At 34.4% G+C, this 19,070-nt stretch overlaps 2 protein-coding genes across 2 annotated transcripts; both read right to left on the reverse strand.

Moving 5' to 3' along the window:
• Positions 1-7,122: 7,122 nt before the first annotated feature.
• Positions 7,123-8,010, reverse strand: LOC138190783 (uncharacterized). The gene has a single exon (XM_069135088.1). It carries the CDS (start codon positions 8,008-8,010, stop codon positions 7,123-7,125), a length of 888 nt encoding a protein of 295 aa, XP_068991189.1.
• Positions 8,011-16,855: 8,845 nt separating this feature from the next.
• On the reverse strand, positions 16,856-18,462 carry LOC124216286 (uncharacterized). Its single transcript, XM_046620615.1, has 2 exons — positions 17,914-18,462; positions 16,856-17,857 (listed from the first exon to the last, which is right to left on the reverse strand). The coding sequence occupies exons 1-2, from the start codon at positions 18,460-18,462 to the stop codon at positions 16,856-16,858; spliced, it is 1,551 nt and encodes a 516-aa protein (XP_046476571.1).
• Positions 18,463-19,070: the final 608 nt, after the last annotated feature.

The raw sequence follows: 19,070 nt of genomic DNA on the forward strand, positions 1-19,070 counted from the left end.
TTTGATACACTCTGTAACAGGTATTATGTGTTTTACTGTTGCTTTAGTCTTCAAATGAGTTATCATTTTATTATGTTCGACTTGCAAGCATTTAATTACGAAGTATAATTGTCTTTCACTCTCAAAATAAAATTTGATCGATCCGTAAATACATTGAGCATTTTTAGTTATTATTTTCACTGAAAAACTGTTTGTTTTAGTTGCTTTGTAACAAGTTGACGTATAAATTTCATGATTTATTTTTGCCCTAGCATAAATTTGTAAATTTTTATAGTTGAATCCTTCAGATGTTATCAATTGCTGTTCATAATCTTGCATATTAATTTCGATTGCTGTCCCTAAGAGTTGATAACTTTTGTGCCTACGAGCTTCAGCAGCTAAATTTCTCTGATCAATATCACTCTTTAGAAGTTGAACGCCCTGAATAATTTTTAAATTATTGACGATTTCCTGACCCATATCTTTGTTTCCATGAACACTATGGGCAATGTATCCATTTTTATTTTCCCATGGAAAAGCTGATATTGATTTCAATGGACCCCATCGTCTGACACATAGTCCTAGATGTCGTAGCTGGTGCAAATTGTACGTCATAACTCTATCTCCGTACAGCGAAGAAGCTTCTTCAACAAATAAATCCAACAATTTTTCAGCGCGTTCGAGATCCGGCTGTATTAATATTTTATCTTGCAATAAATCAAACAAAGCGATTACTAACATTATTATGTGTTGAAAATATTTTTCTTTTAAGTAATCCACGAGAGTTGGTAAACAATAAAATAATATAAAATTATAGAATTCTGAAGCTTTGTAGTTCATAAACTGTGTTAACTCTCTTGGTAACCGATTGAACGATTGCGGAGGATAAATTTTTAATTGAATTTCATCAATTTTTTTACTGTATTTTTTTACATTCCAAGGACCTGGTTTATTTAACCACAAATTAATGAACTGTTTCACTACCCCAAGAAGCACAGAATGCATATATTCTGGTATAACACAGGAGCCAAGATCAATCATTGGTAAAATTGATAATATTGAATTCCCTTTAACGCCTTTAACATGAGTTTGTAAAAAACTTCTTGCAGTTTTGCTTGAGCTTCCATACGCTTACTTGTTCTCAATGCTGCTGAAACTTTTTCGAATGGATAGATGCGAATTGTTTTTTTACCGGCAATCTTTTTAGCCTGTATTGTCATAATTTCGCAAACATTGCAACCAAAAGTACCTTGATATGAAAGTATATTTTGCAGATTGGCTCTAGCAGGAGCATCGGCGATTAATAGAGGAGCAACAACTTTTGAATTCAAATTTTCTTTTGACTCAGGATGTACCCAATCAAAACCAAAATCATATAGATGTTTCAATTTAAAGCAAAATGGTTGAAGAAACGTATTCATATTAGGTTTCATCTTCTTATCATACCACAAGCCTAAAATAACTATAAATGATTCTCTTATTTGCTCTGGAAGCTCTGCTATGGTGTACATCAGAGGCCAGCAATGACTGGTTGCGCTTTTAACTAAAGATAGCCCATCAGTATTTAATATCAATGTCAAATCATATTTTTGCCTGTTATGACGAGCATTTACTCTTTTGTACTCGGAGCCATCAGTGATATCATTTATTATGTTCTCATCCTGTGCTGAAGCGACTGATAATTTATTTGCAAGATTACAATTTTCGAAAAAATATTTTAATTGAAGTTCAATATCAAATTCAAAAAAAAAATTGCAATCACTTTTATTTGGAGGACAAGAATTACACTCGACAATATTTTCATTGTCATCGGCCATCAGCAGTAGGCAGTTTCTGCAATAAAAATGTTTTCTTACTTCGAAATGAGATGTTAATTTTTCAACAAATTGAAATAATTTAAACAAACTTTTTGGTAACCGATTATTTTTGGGAAGAGTTGCTAGCTGAATTTTCAGTGCATCTCGTAGTGCAGATTTAGAGAGTTTATGTTTTATATAAAAATCCAATAGATTAAAAACAGCTTGATCAACTGTAATATCACTGTTTTCATACAATAAAATATTGGTTGCACAAGTATTATTGTAATTGTTAACAATTATTTCATTATTGTCTTTAGTTTCTTGATCTTCGGTGTCGATTGTATTTTCATTACTCGAACCATTATGATTGTTATTAACAGGTTGATCACTACTATCATTACTTTGTTCATCATAACTATAATTACTTGTAATCAGTTCTGCACATCTAATTTCATCTGTAAGCACTTCTTCAGAGCTTTGGTTGCTATTATGATCCAACTTCTTTGCAGCCCGTCGATTTAAAGTTCTAAGTGGAACCTATAACAAAAATCTTAGTTCAGATCTTAATAGTGAAATTTCAATTTGCTTATTATTATTCATCAATACCTTTGTCTCAAAATATGTACTATGTTTTTTGAAAAAATAAAAAAAATATCAAACTGCTTCGACTTTTTAAATCGACAAATTTCAATAAAATTTGTGAAGAACTAGAAATAAATAATTTAACAAAATTTATGAACCTAAATTATCACAAAACAACAAAGTATTTTACTTACCAGTGCATCAGGATTATTTTTATACAATTTGTATTTTATTTTTTTTTTAATCGGTAAAACATCCTTTAATTCATTGTTAGATGTCATTTCTTAAACAATTTTTTCACATAAATAAAAATCTATTGTTGATTATAAAATAAATATGTGAGTTCGTGATCTCAGCAATTGTAATGTGATCTGAGCAATTATAATGTAAATAATAATTTAAAAAAGGTATCAACAGGTTAAATTTTTTAATGAAAACATTTAGCTTATACACAAATACATACAGAATCAAAACTCAACACAGATACAATAATCATGTGATATTTTATTGCGCATGCGTACTGGTAAATTCACATTTTCAAGATTGTGCTACAATTTTCAAGATGGTGCACAGAGCATTGTGAGGAATGTAAGCGTCATTCGTGAATAAGCGTACTTAAATAATTAAATATTGTTGTTTGGTACAGTGAACGTTCAGAAACGACTTAAATAATAACATAAAAGTTTGTTAGAATGTATTATCTGCTCAAGTGTAATAAAGATAATTCATATTGTACCGTCGAGGACTATGAAGTTGTGTTTGATCATGACAATCCTCCTATAGTAAATAGTAGCGTTTCATTCTATTGGAATAATGAAAAATTCTTGGGGACGGTTGTTGATTGTTCAAGTAAGTAAAATAATTTTTCTTGTAATATTTTTTTTTAATTATAGCAAATGGTGTGACTATTGTTACATTTTTATATCGGCATTGGTACATATAAAAGGTAAAAGACCCATGCATAACCCTACATGATATCGAAATCAGTTATCATCTAATAATTTTTTAATTAGATTGAACGAAAAAATTATTAAATAAATAATATTCATAAAATTTTGCAACAATAGTTTTTTAAAATTTCTACAAGTGGAAATTTTTTCCTCGAAAAAATTTTTTTTTTAAATAATTTTGTCTGCTAATAAATTTTTAAAATTATCAGATGATTAGTTTTACTATCAATACTCTCCGGGAATATAAAAACAGTCACAGTTTAATGCCAAATAATTTTGATTTTACGTAATAAAGTTATATTTTACTATAAATACAAGTTTTATTAGGTCTAATTACTAATTTTGTGTAATAAATATTTCAGATGACGCTGCTGAATTACAAGAATCAGCCAAAAAATTGGCTAAAAAGCGCAAAAACGTCAATACTGAAAATGTACCACCACTTCCTGATAAAAGACCACGAAAACCGAAAAAAAGTTGGTCTTTTACTGAAGATGGAAATTCACCGTCCACAATGCAAAAAAACAAAAAAGTAAAATTCTCATTGTATTTATTGTAAGATTTAACACGATACAACTAATAACTTTTTCTAATATATATTATTAATTAGGGTTTAAGTAATAAAGGTAATTCTCCTGTACCACCGACGAGTATTTCAAAGCAAGTTAAAAATTTAATCGATGAAAGCCGGGAAACTCGACAAAAATCGAAGTCTCCTGAAAAATCTTTGGAATCTAATGACGAATCAAGTAGTCCAACTAAAGAGGAATTGAAAAGTATCATTTTAAAACAGAAAAAGCTTCTAAAATCAGGTAAAATTTTTCTATTGATAATTTTAATTATTCATTCATGACAGAATTTAATGCTTGTATTTTTTTACATCAGTCATTAGATATTTAAATAAAATCTTGATATTCTTCTATTAAGGTACAAAATCGAAAGTAGAATTGACAAAGGTTCTATCAAGAGTTAATACTTCTGACAGTGAGGACAGCAGTGAAAGTGGTAATGATAACGAAAAGAGAATTCAAAAGAAAAAAACTGGTGATGATCAATCTCGAGAAGTAAAAGAATCTGATGGTTCATATATTGATAATCCTCAATTATATGGGAAAAATTATGGTGAACCGGTAGGGAATGATATTATTTATTTTGTCATATTAATTCAAGCATTTTTTAATTAATTAATAATATTGCATACTATTTTTTTTCTTTCATTAGATGATTCTTTTAAAAAATGATATTTATTGTACGAAAAAAGCATTTGAAGATGCTGTAGATTATAGCCGTAATTCCGCAACATCATTCCTGCGTCGAATAATGGATGGCGTTTTCAAACCCACTGCTATTCTTAAGTGCACATTTAGTGGACGCCCTCCTAACGCCCAAGGAGCTGAGAGACAATCCACCAAAGTTGAGGCTTTAAATCGAGACGCAAAAAAAGCTGTTATAGGTTAATAATTATATTATTTTTTTTTTATTTGATACTATATAATTCACTAAATCATTATATTGAAAATATTCAGACGTAAATATTCATTGAACTAAGAGAACTAATTTTTTTTGTTTTGAATACTTAAATTTTGATGAAACATCAAGAAAAAAAATTAACTTGATATTCATAACCTAGTTGTTTAATTATCGATTTTATTTAATGAAACTGATAAAACTAATCATTTTTAATCAATAAAAAAGTACGTGCTACGTATTTCAATATAATTTATAATATATTTTAATTTTTGCTACAGAATTTTGCGATGATTACGCTTCTAAGCAAGGATGGTCAAAAGTAAGCCCCGCAAAAATGCGCAGAGCTATGTCTCAATGGGTTGGAGAAAAGAAGAGATTAATAAGCAAAAATATTGATGAGTGATTAATTTTATTGATTTTTAATATCAATATTTTTATATTTTATTATTTTTCGTTTTTACTAATTCGCAACATTTCTCAGAAATATAATTTAAAAATTTTTTTTTATATTTTGATTTAGTACACTAATTTGATAAGACTGTTTTAATATGAAATTATTCATTAGAGGATATAGTTACGTCGACTGAGCAATGTGCATTATCTTCTGCATTTTTATTTTTAGTGTAATATAAGAAATAACTCGCTTGATCTCAATTTAGATAATGCATAGCAGTAAGATGAGCATTATATTCAATGAAAAGTATTACATATTTAATTTCTTCATCAGTGATTTAGTAATTTGATAGGTTAATAAATCTAATAAATAAAATAAAATAATCTTAAATCTAAATGCGATGTGATAATTATCTACATATGTGGTGCAAAACAGAATAGTTGATACTTTAAGTTAAAATAAAAGTAATTATTGCACTGGAAGTCACTATAAATAGAAAAGGCGCATATATAATAATTGATAACTATAAGAATAGATTGGAGTTAAATTAAATATCTTATAAGTTTTATAAATTTTCATTAATGTGTATCTTAAGAAGAAATTTTAATTTGGAATAAAAAAACTAAAGTATGTCAATTGAATACCAATACTTTTTTTGACGTTTTTTTGTATTTAAATTAATACAAATAATTTAGATTTTTCAGAAACAAAAAAAGATTACATATACAATTGAATCAATTTATACATTAATTATACACAATTGTATATAATTGTATTCAATTTCACGGACTTATTATAAACCGATCTTATTGCATATAATTGTATATAATCGTATATAGTCACATACAATTGTATATAGTTGTATACAATCGTATATAATTATATACAATACTACATGATTTTATACGATTGTATACGATTGGATCGGGCCATTTTTTCTATACAATTTATATACAATTTTATACAATTTTATAAAATCTTTTTTAATCGGGTGTCTAACGGGACTGACTTTGCTCGCTCGTCCCGCACCCCTTGGAGCGTCGAGCAGCGAGCGAGGTTTTTGCTGAATTTACAATTTTGAAACAAAGGCTTGCCTCGCGACGTTCATTCCTGAAGCGCGTGATCCCCCGCTCGCCTCATCCCGGTGTTGATTACCACGGGATCTGGCGGGTGCGGAGATGCTAACGTTGCTGACGGTAAATTACGCCATTGCGCTTTGGTCGTGCCATGAAACGTTTTGTAGCATGAATATATTATATGAATTTAGAGCTACACTTCCTCGTCTCTTCTAAAAGCGGTATTAATCATTATTGACATTGGTATACACACGTGCGGCGTTCGTGATACAAATACCCTTGGAAAATCTCGTTCAACTGCGATCATCGCGGCTACTTTGTTTGGATCTTGCCCCCCTTTGCGCGATCTTCGGTTACGTGGTGAAACGTCAGCGGCCACATTTTCAAATCTGACATCCAGTTTCGGCCAATAATCGGCGGACCTTCGTTTCGCACGACATACAATATTTGATTCGATTTCACGCTCTTTCGCTCAATTGTTACATCGATATATCCAACCGCCGCAATCGGTTTTTTGTCATCTTCGCGAAGTTCTCCTTTGGCGGTGTTTAACCTAACGCTAGAAATTTTTTTTTTGTATTTTCCGACTGAGATCGCGAAGATCGGCGCACTCGAATCAACTTCCATTTTCAACAATTCTTCATTTACTTCAATCGTTTCTATATGCGGTGCGGTCCTATTTTGTTCGTTGTTGCTTCCTCTTTCATCATATACATGTATATACCCATACCATCCTCGACCTCGGGACAATGATCGCTCGTGAAACGCTGTTCTTCGTTTGACGTTTCGTCCGCAGTTATCTGTTCGCTGTCTATAAAGTTTTGGTTTGCCGCAGGTGATCGATATCTGTTTCTCGCACACGTCTTGTAAATTTAACCTTGTTTACCACACTCGCTACAATATTTATTTCGTAGGCTACACTGGTAACTTCGGTGTCTCTTTCCCCCACGACAGTAACACTCTTCGCTTACTGGGTTCGACGCTGCTTGCGCGTTGCTGCTCGGTGCCCGCTGTTGGAGAATTCCTCTTCCTCTCGTCGTTCCTCGTCCTTGGCCGAAGCCGCTTGCTCCACGTCCACGATGCCACGGTGTGTTGTAGCCTCTCTGTTGTCGCCTCTTGTTGACATGCCATATAGCGTTCACACTTGGAGCCTCGGTCGCCTCTTGTTTTGAAGTTTGCGGTGGTAACAATGACTCCGCTTTCGCGTCGGCCAGTTTGACGGTTTTTGCTAACTGGACCGACTGTTCCCACTCCAAATCTGGGGATTGTAATAATTTATAACGCACGGTTCTCAACCTCATTCCAGATATCAGTTGATCTTTCAATTGATTCTTTAACTCTACCGCTGAGAAATTACATTTTTGTACTAACATTTGAAGTGCTTTTACAAATTCATCGATAGACTCATACTCCTTCTGCCTTCCTCCGCGGAACGTCAACCTTGCGAGATGTATGTTTTCTTTGGGTGCGTACAACTCTTCCAATTTTGTCTTCAGGGTCTCGTAGGGCATCGTTAAAGGTTTCGCAGGGGTTACCGCTGCCTTGAGTTCTCCGTAGACCTCCGCAGTAAATCGTGTTATCAGCAATACTGACTTTTTCACTTCGGTAACATCGTTTAAGATGATAAAAGCCTCCAATTGGTCCTCGAATGTTTTCCATTTTGCCCCCTTTTTGAATGGTTCTATAATCTTGGCGTTGAATTGAGCCATCCTCGGTTCTTCTCGCACCGCCTCGTCCGTCCTCGTTTTACCGGTCCTCATTTTCCGCGACTACGCATTGCTTCCACTAAGAGTTTCCGCACAGAGTCTAATTTCGCTCCCGTTGGCAACTCGACCTCGAATCGTGAAAAAATCACCAATAGTTCGTCTTTGGAGTACGTTTGAATCCAGGCGGCTTGCCCCGATTTGAATTTTTTTTCCTTTCCAATCTCTGCCCACTTCGCGAGCCCTTTATCAGCGTTTATATCGTCTCCGAATCTTCTCACTCCCTCCACCATTCCTTCAATTTATTCAAATGTTTAATTTGTTTGAATCCCATTCTCGTCGCCACTGCTGAGAGCCCATTAATTGAGGGAACTGGCGAGGTAGCACTGAATACACGGAACACTTTGGAGGAGCCCACTGTTTATTTTCGTGTCGGCGGTACGAGCTCACAAGCTGGACTCCTCACCTCGACACCCGAATAACTCGGGTACCCTGTACCTTGCAGTGGGGATACTTTCAAGAATTGTTTCAAAAATATTGTCGCAAGAATTATAGAGTGACTTTTTGAGATGTAGTTTACTCTGTTTGAAATATTTCAGAAATATTCTTATTGAATGTTTTATGAAACGTTTCAGATATATTTGAAAAAAAGATCGATGCAAGTTGAAAAGTCTACGTCAAGAACTTGCAAAAGATTTCTTGAAATGTTTTAAAAATATTTATAATTTTTCTTATAAAATTTGAAATGAAACATCTCAAAAAATGTTTTTAAAATAATGTAGCAAGGATTCTACACCAATGTTCAAAATCATGTGATCTTCCTGAAAATTTTCAGAAAGGTTTCTCAAAATTGAGTTTGTTAAAACTTTCGAAATGACTTGAAGAAGTTACAGAATAAGTAAATAATTCATACAAAAATTTATTATACCTTAATAAACGCTTTCATTACAACAATATTATATTTTCAAATTAACATTTCACATTCTTCTGATTTTCTTTTCAATTCACTTTCTAATCAATCTTGCACATAACTCGGGAACATTTGGTATTTATTACTAAAAATTTTCAAAATTTCTCGATCAGGTTTAAGTAATCCAATATTTGTACTTGTTAATCAAGTTATAGCATCATAAATAAACATTATTCTTTCGCATAACATTCGAAGAACTGTTAACTACGTTTTAAAAATAATCTACGAAGTAATAAAAGAAAAACATTTTTTGTCATTCTAACCTACAGACAGGTACGCGCTGAAAATCTCCAAGTGGTTATCACAAACATTTTTATTTACGTCTAATGATCAGGCTTGATTGTCACGTTCATTTTCAGAATTAGTTATGCTAGAATACCAAAATACCTAAGGACGATTTTTTCACATTTTTCTTATAATTTACCACAGCTAACATTCTATTAACAGTGTCCACTGGGTTATAAAAAAATGACAATAAAATAATTTACGATGAAATGTAAGAAATTATCAATGATCGGCTCAATGCGCCAGTAGTATATGATCCAAAAAATTGTAATTTTGTAAAAAAAAAATAATCGAAATCAGCTCGAAAATTACGCCACATCACTAGAGAACATGCATAATTATAATAATCAATAATCTTTGCTCTCTTTTATTGAAACTAATTATTACTTTAAATTCAAATTGAATTATCTGAATGTTGTACTATAATAATGGAACAAACCTATTCATTATTATAGTGTAATGATAAACTATGAAAAATATGTGAATTTATATTTTGATCAGTCACTTTGGGTTAAATGGACGGCAATCAGTATACCGGGACAATCTCTAGAAACTATACAGTCAAAGCGCATGCCACTCCGAGTTTCAACCGTCAAATTCCGTTTCTGGCGGCGACGTAGTTCATACAAATTTTTGAGGTTATAATCTCGAACAGTCGAGGTAGTGACTCGGAAAGTTGATTCTTCAAATAACGGTCGAAACTTGATGCTAATGCTCTTTGAAAATTGGTTTTATTCGACTGAAATGAGAAATCTGTTTAATTGTTGGGTGCTTAGAAGAAATGCAGTAGGTAGGTGGGAACACTTTATTTGATCGCTTTTATTATTTTTTACGTTAAAAATAACAATGAAATTTTTTTCTCTCAACAGGTGATACGGCCAAAATAATTACATCTCCAATATTCACTGTTATCTGCCTATTCAATCTATCACACGTACAAAGATCATCGCCACTTTCAAGCAACTAAGCAACTTTCTCACTCTCTTTTTATTACAGGCGGTAATATTGAATTTTGTCATTTTCGAAAATGAGACATTAAACCGAGAGTTCAAGAAATTCAAATATCTCACTATCTGTAACAAAACTGTGAATCTTTTTTTCTCGAAAATAGTTCAACAACCTTTACAAATAGTCGATAGTCAATGTATTTTTTCCGATCAATAAATTATTGCTACTACTATTAAAAATTTTCCAATGATTATCAGAGCTCATTCCGCAAATTTTCAATGATGTTCGACTAAACGAATAAAGGGATGAATAAGAATTCTCGACCTCGTATGTAATCTATTATAGAATCTTGGTGATCGGTCAATTGAGTAAACGTATTTTTAGTTAACGTTTCGACCCGGATATGGGCCCTCCTCAGAACGATTTATTTTTTTAACTGTCAAGAACAACAAAAAGATTTTTTATAAAATAAATAATAGTACTAGAAGTAATCAGACTTAGATATTGTAGATGTAATACTCTTAGAGCTATTATATATTATTGATTAGTAAGAACCTTTTGATTAATTGAAATAAGAATGTCTTTAAGTGTTATTTACCTTTTTTTTGAATTAAGTAAGTGGACTAAGATGTAGTCGAATTCACAATTACAATTGGTGGAGACAGTGTTCTTTTGAGTGACGGTAGTCAATGTCAATCTTCAAGTTATTTTACATGTGGAAGTTAATAGTTGGAAGTCATTAATTAAGAAGATTAAAGAACTATGTTTCTTCACAGTCAGTATGTCATTGTGTTAAAAGGTTTTTAAAGAAGGTCTTTTTAGCAATAAAATTAATTCGCAAGTGTCAAAGAAGTGGAGGTAGGCTCTTTATAATTAAGTTCCACATGTCTAACGAAAAATTGTTGGTTGAACCGATTGAGTCAACAGGTGAATAACGACTGATGGAAGAAAACAAGTATAATCCACAGTGAAGGTGAACCTATTATAAACAATTATACAGAAAAACAATAAATATTTTGTGAGAAAAGTTATGTAGAAAGGACGGAGTAATGGGGACAAAAAAATTATTGTTGTATGTAGTTAAGGTTAAACAATATTTGTTGTGTGGGCGGAGATTAGAGGTTTGTAAATATTACTTAAATGTTCAACATCTTGTCTAAGAATAACAGAATTGGTGTGACCTACAATGTTGCACATTTCTAGTAACAGTCTTCTATAATAATTGTGTTCTTCACGAAGGATGTTTGTGTTGTCGTAATTAAAAGTGTGTTGTTTATCGATACTATGTTTCGTTAGTGCTGTGTGACGTTCTTCAATCTCATGTACATTGCGTTGGTGTTCCCTAATTCTGGTGTTGAGATGTCGACCAGTTTGACCTATGTAAACTTGATTGCAATCATTGCATGGTATTTTATACACAACATTAGATCGTTTGCCCATGGGGATCTTGTCTTTTCCTGTATCAAAAACTAGTTGTAAATCTTTTGAATTTTTTCCAACAAACTTGACATTATGTTTGACGAATAGGCGGTTAAGTGACTCAAAGAGACCAGATTAATATGGGATGGGGATATATGTAGTAGCAGGTCTATTGTTATCTTCAGCGGGAGCAGAGTCAATATTATTGTCAGGTAAGTTGTTGATGTAGGTGCGTCTCTTATTAATATGTTGGTGTAATAGGCCATGAGGGTAATCATTCCATCTTAGTATATTGTATATGAGCGACAGGTTTTTTTCCTGGAACTCTGTTCTAGCAAGTTTGATAGCTCGGTCAACTAGGTTAATGATGGTGCCTATTTTGTAGGACAAAGGATGGTGAGAATTAAAATTCAGGTATCTTTGTGACCAGGTTTTTTTGTGAAACTAATCTGTTTTGATATTATTATTGTTGTGTATCAACAATACATCTAAGAAACTGATGGCGTTATTTTCTTCTGTTTCGATAGTAGATTGTAATCTTGGATGGTATCGGTTAAAAGTATTAAGAGTGTGATCTATTTTTTCTTTTGGAACGGCAGTAAGAATATCATCCACGTATCGAAAGTAGAACAGTTAATCAAAACCAAGATTGTTAATGCAAGACGTTTCCAAGTCTTCCATGACCAGGTCTGACAGGATTGGGGAGAGAGGAGATCCCATGGGCAAACCAAATTGTTGTCCATAAGTATCGTTATTAAATTTGAATATTGCGGAGTCAAAACATATTTTCAAAGCTTTATCAAGTTCAATAAGGGAAATTGGGATCTTATTTTCAAGAGAAGCCCAACGGTTGTTTACTGCACGCAATGCGAGATCTGTAGGAACGTTGGTGAAGAGTGATATTACGTCTAGCGATATTAACGTATAATTGTCCGGGATAATCAATGTTTTTATTGTATCAACTAAGAAAAAGCTATCTTCAACTCTCGAGGTGGGAGGTGTGATATTGGTGGTGAGCCATGAATTAATTGTCTTGGCCAAGGTATAGGTCGGGCTATTGACAAATGATACGATGATTCTTAATGGGACATCCTCTTTGGGAATTTTAGGTAGCCCAACGTTAACTAAAAATACGTTTACTTAATTGACCGATCACCAAGATTCTATAATAGATGAATAAAGGGAACCTAATACTCAAATTGAAAATTCATGTAATATTATATTTATTAAAATGATTTCTGTATTTCATGTCAGTGCGGTTCGAAACGTAGAAAATCTAATCCAGAGCGTAGATATCAGGAACGTAGATCATGCATATCTTGTGACACAAGTTGAAAATCAACTTTCTCAAAATGCGCCTTAACGTCACAAATAGCTTCAAGGACAATCATGTTTTATAGTAATGTCAGTACATTATTACGAGGATATTGACTTATCAGATTCAAGATTGTATCCCTTGTTCCATCAAAATAAATGAATATCTGATTTTCAACGAAGTTGTTTAGAGAGATGGCAAGAAGATATGGATCATTGACGTAGGATCTGCGAACTAGTGATTGAGGACGAGTTTAAATGAAACGAAATGATTTTGAGATGGAGAGGGATAATGATTAACAATAACCGAGGTTTTTATTGATCTTGATGCGGCGATACAGACCGTATCGCACGAGAACGTTACACAGAGTAATGGTTTACAGAGCGAGAGAACACATAGATTACACACGTACATGATTTTGAGACAGTAGACCATACATGAGATACAGCTGATAGGTTTTGAGTCGCGACACGGGCAAGCGGCGAGGTTTGACGCAGATACAGCAAGTAAATATTGCACGCGAGTGTGCGTCCATGCGTGAGGAGGATTTTGAGTGTCGCGAGACACACATTCAACTAATTCGATACCTTGCCGAAACAGAAGTTCATGAAGATCGTTTTCCAAATAATATAATCCGATACAAAATCTAGTTCATAGTCCTCCGAACATCACCTTGTAACAAGGATATTTGGAAAGAGTCCCTGTGTTGCAGAAACCATTATAAAATTCTTGGTTTTCAATTCGTGCCACTGAATGACTTTTGCGTTTCAGGTTCCATTTCCGATCTCAGGATGAGGTTTTTTTTTTTGTTCCAGACAATGCTAACATGAAATAGAGACATAATTGCGATGAATGGAGATTCACAAGCTTTCAGTCTTAGCATAGGACCCCGTAAAGAGTGTAAAATTGGATTTGATTTCAAGCTATCGATAAATTGCATTGTAATAAAAAAGTGAGCGAGTAAGTGAATCCTATAGCAGACCAAGTGATTATTTGCAAAGCAACGTGCACTAGTAAGTGAATACATACTTTACACTTTACTCGGGTTCCACGAGACCGAAGCACGGGTGATAACTGCAACTAGCTAGCCAGATGACACCGTCAACTGAGATTAAGTTTAAATACATTTTTAATTGAAGTTATTTAACATTTCTAGATTTGGATTGGTTCAGTTTGCCTCACAAAATTTAACCCTAAAATCTAATGGAGGACTTGGAGAACTATTTATCTGAATTTATTGCCAAAGAGAGTGAAAGTAAGCGTCAAAGTAAGATACCAAATTGAATGGTATAAAGTTTGAAAAACAATTCTGGTCAATAATAATGCTTGAATTACAATGTTGCACAGAGTGATTCCTCGGTAGAATGAATTGGCAGCAACGGTTAAGTAACAAACTTATCGCTATTGGCTCGATCGAAGCAAAATGATGAGATATTCAGCCAGTATGATCTGTAGTGTATCCCGTTCTTTAATTTTGCCTCAACTGATGTTAAGAAGGTGGCGATGACCTCATGAAATTCACTCTGACACCTGATGTCTGACGGAACAACCAGGTTTGATTGTTGTAATGATTGCACCGCTTCAGAAACCAGGATCCTTGCCACCGAAACGTTTTGACCATCAGGTAAGCCACATTTTTCCTCGTGTTAATCAAAGTTCAAACTTTGAGCCTGCTGAAAAAAAAAAAATAATTTTATCATTAAATCCATGTTAACATATTATAATAGTCGAAGATCACGGAATTAGAAATTTACTTACATGCTTCCATGTCTGACAACTTTAATTCCGCTAGACGATGAATTATTTCGTACCTGAAAATATTGGAAGCTATTATTATCAGATAGGAGCTTTCGATAGTTTTGGATATTACCTTCTAATAAAATGCACGAACCAAATCGTGAATGAAACGCATTTTTAATCTGACGTAAATGAAGAATCTGTTCACAATAAACGTTGTTTTCACTTGCCTACCTCTGTTTGTCCAGATTCCCACTTGGTAATGACATTTCACATTGAATTTCAGATTTTCATTTCGATAAATAACACCCAATTTCTGTATCATTTGATACATGCTTTTTCGTTGAATTCTTTATTGCGTCAGTTGAATATTTTCCGATATCGACCACGGTATTGCTTAACGATACTATTCTTCTTAGAGAACTCACGCTACGTAAGAATAAACAACAATGAAACCTCAATCCGCGGTTTTATGCGCGAGAGATTTACAGCTCCTGAGTATTATTTGATTTTGTGTACGTTGGCCCCCTGAAATCATTTTTCATTAAATGATTACTCAAAATTCAGAAAAAAGTTAGCTTATCGCCTAATTACCTTTGCTTTCTTTTCTATCGTGTGACAGCTGAGTCAACCCATGATGAAACACTTACTTTCATGATCGCTTCATCTACATTATTATATTTTCGCTTTACAGCCTCTGAAACGATAAAATTTACTCAATTATTTATTACACATTCTTATCGTCATATCGATACGATCAACTTTGCACTATTGATTTTAATTAATTATGATTTACCATAAATGCACTTGCATAACATTATATATTTGAAGCTTTTATTTGTCTCCATTGTGATTTTATTTTTTTCTTGTCCTTTGTAGAAATATTTAACTAGAACCTCGTCAATAACCAGTCTAAGTAATATTGTGATTATCCCGTCACGGGAATTTTCACCTTTTATTGTTTTGATGTATGTAATCTGTAAAAATGTTATACATAGCAGTATTTTTTTTATTTGTTAATAAATATTACAAAAACATGAGTTGTGCAGTTTATACGTGCTTAAAGGTATATAAGGCTCGAATCGAAGTACGTTAGCGTACGATAATCGAGCGTTTTACACACGAAGTGTTATGAAATTATTTTCTCGCATTAGTATCGAAATGTACTATACTTATAATTAATATACAGTTTAGCAAATAATTGTGAATAAAATTGCACGTCGTCTGGGAGGTAATATTACTGTAATAGAATTATAAGAATCACCGGAGCTGTCACATTTTTCTTTCTCGTCAATGCTGTTCCAACAGCTTCCATAGTTTCACTTTTATCATCCACCGGAAACAACTTTTCAATCAATATTCTTTCTGATGCTGATAGTTTTGTACATCCTTCACTCTCATTCGTTCTTCCAGTCTTAATATTTTTCAATTTGTTTTCAAGCTCAGTTTGGTTAACGTTAATTTTATTTAACAGTTGTATCAGGACTTCTTGTCCTTCTATAAATAAGTTAGATTTATTTACAAACTGTACATTATTTACGATTATAAGATTCAGAGTATCACGATATTTAATTATAACAACGTTTAAAGAAAGTGTCAAAGATTATAAATTATTATGATTTTGTACTCACAAAGCAGTTGATCTAATTAAACGATCAAACGAACTTACCTGTTGTGAAGTTCGATCGTAATTATATGTAGAGTCTCGTTTGAGATGATTACATCGTAGTACCGTCTACTTCACGTTAGTGTCACACGAATATTCAGAGCTTATAAAAAAAAAGAGAGCGCCTGGCCCCCTGGCGCTGCGGTTGTTCCTTCTCCAAGTCATATTGTTTAAAGTACTCCATAAGGATTGAAAATAATAAAGCAAACACATTTGAATAAATAAAGGGGGAGGGAATGATAGAAACGAACGGAAATAAAACGTTCAATGGGTGGGATGTAATCATCTCAAACGAGACTCTACATATAATTACGATCGAACTTCACAACAGGTAAGTTCGTTTGATCGTTTAATTATATTACGAGTCTCGTTTTCGAGATTACATCGTAGATGTTCAGAGAAAAAATTATTTTATTATTTTCTAAACAGCCTCAGGCAACAAAAACGTAACTTTTATCGAGACCAGTGGTCTCTCGAGAACAAGAATCAGCGGTTTTTTATTCGCTTACTTCGATTCTAACAAAATGTAATTAATGATATCTTATGCAATAACTTATAAATATTATGAGAACACGGTTGCTGCAAAGTCTTTTCTGCCCGATTTAATCGGCCGATTATAATACTCTGCAAATACCTGCGAGTCCTTTGACCAGCCCGCGGTATTTCTTATCGCGCTAATATCCAACCCCTTTGCCAAGGCAGCCGACGTAGACGCGTGCCTTGTACTGTGCGCCGTGAACTCAGGTCCTATGCCGCTCTTTGCCAACACTGACCGGATCCAACGACTTATTGTCTGGGTACTCGCCGATTTGAAGGGTTTTCTCGAAGTGATCAGTACGTTACTGCAATCGCCTCTGAGTGGTTTTGTTATTTCCAAATATCTCTTCAACGTGCTCGCTATGCACAGTCTAGGCTGTTCGCGAAAGTACGGCAATAACAAAAGTGGCTGGAAAGCCCCTGGTCTCGACGTTTTAATGATGTCCGAGATCCTTATCTCGAAGCCCTGTGCCGAGTGAGAAATATTGTCAAGTCTCATGAGCGAGAAAGTTTGCACTCGATGAGCCGTACCTAAAGCTAACAGCGTAACTAATCTCTCTGACAATTGTTGATTGTTTAATGATTCGAGAGGATATAAGTTCGCAATGTACGTAAGTACGATGCCGACGTCCCATGTTTCGTCGTATCGAGGTTTCGTTGGTCTAAGCCGAAAAATCCCTTTAAAAAATCTACTGATAATCCGATCGTTAGTCATGTCGTTCGTCGATATTAACGAGATCGCCGATCGCGTCGCGTTTAATGTGCCATAGGAGGCTCCTGAACCGTATCTCATTTGCAGAAATTCGAGAATGCGGTTCGCGCTCGCTTTGTAAATGTCTGTTTCCGTCTCTCGACAGAAATTCGCCCATAGCTTAATAGGTCCTGAGTACTGCTTCCATGTACTCTCGGCGAGAGAAGCCAACAACGTCTCGATCACTGAGTCCGAGAACTTCTTGCGGCGGTAAGATTCGCCGACAATTTCCCGGCAATCAAAGCCAGTGATTTCTGTAATGGATGCTGGAGAGACCTACAAGGAGACAATGAAAGCCATTTAGCGGGAGCGAAGATCATCGGTTTCTCTACGAGAATGTCCATAAATATAGGGAACCATGGTTGCGAAGGCCAATTCGGCACTATCGCAATCCCACAGGCGCGATCTGCGATAACTTTTCGAAGGAACCTGAGTACCAATGCGAAGGGTGGAAATGCATAAAAATACTCCGATTTCCAGTTGATCGTGAACGCGTCAATAGCTAAGGCATCAGGATCTCTGTGCCACGAACAATAAGCTTGACATTTTGCGTTAATCCTGGATGCAAACAGGTCCAATTTTGGTTTGCCAAATTCCGAAATTACTTTCTCGTATGCCCAACTCGACAGTTCCCATTCCGTGTCTATATTCTTTATCCTCGACTCCCTATCGGCCTCGACGTTTTCCTTGGACGCTATGTAAGATGCGAAAATCCAAATTTTCCTACACTCGCACCATTGCCAAATCTCTTTTGCTATCCCGTGAAATGCGGCATATTGAACTCCTCCCATTCGATTCACATATGCAATAGCTGTCGTATTATCGATTCTTAGTAAAATTTCGCAATCGTACAATTCGCTTGCAAAACATTTAAGGGCCATAAAGACGGCAATTAGTTCGAGTTGGTTAATGTGCAGCCCCCTTTCGGTGTCACTCCAAAAACCGTGTGTGCCTTCATTACAACAATACGCGCCCCAGCCCGTTTTTGACGCGTCCGAGTAAATCTCCCTCATAAATCGAAAACTTCTTATCGGACTAAATGACGTTGTAATATTTTGTTTCCACCAATCGAATTCGATCTGCAAATCTGCGGATAATTCGAGCTGTGCATCGTAATCCCCCCCGCTGACTAACAGGGCGAAGAACTTTTCTCGTTCGAATCTCTTGGTGTATAACCATCCATACTCAATTGCGCGACAACAGTCGACTAACTTCCCGATGAGGTGAGCGAATTCCCGAATTGTACAAAACTTGCGATTGCTAAAGTCGTCGATCACGGCTACCATTTTCTTTCTCTTGACTTCCGGTAGCTCCAATCTCATTTTTCGAGAGTTAATAACGAATCCTAAAAAAGTGCAATCTTTCTTGGGAATCAAGCTACTTTTTTGATAATTCACTATAAACCCTAGTGACTGCAGTTCTTTAATAGTGACTTCTACGTTTGTGCGACACGCGTTAAGATTCGAGCCGATGCAGAGGATATCGTCTA

The sequence above is a fragment of the Neodiprion pinetum genome, chromosome 4, assembly GCF_021155775.2.
Source record: "Neodiprion pinetum isolate iyNeoPine1 chromosome 4, iyNeoPine1.2, whole genome shotgun sequence".
Taxonomy (NCBI): Eukaryota; Metazoa; Arthropoda; class Insecta; order Hymenoptera; family Diprionidae; genus Neodiprion; species Neodiprion pinetum.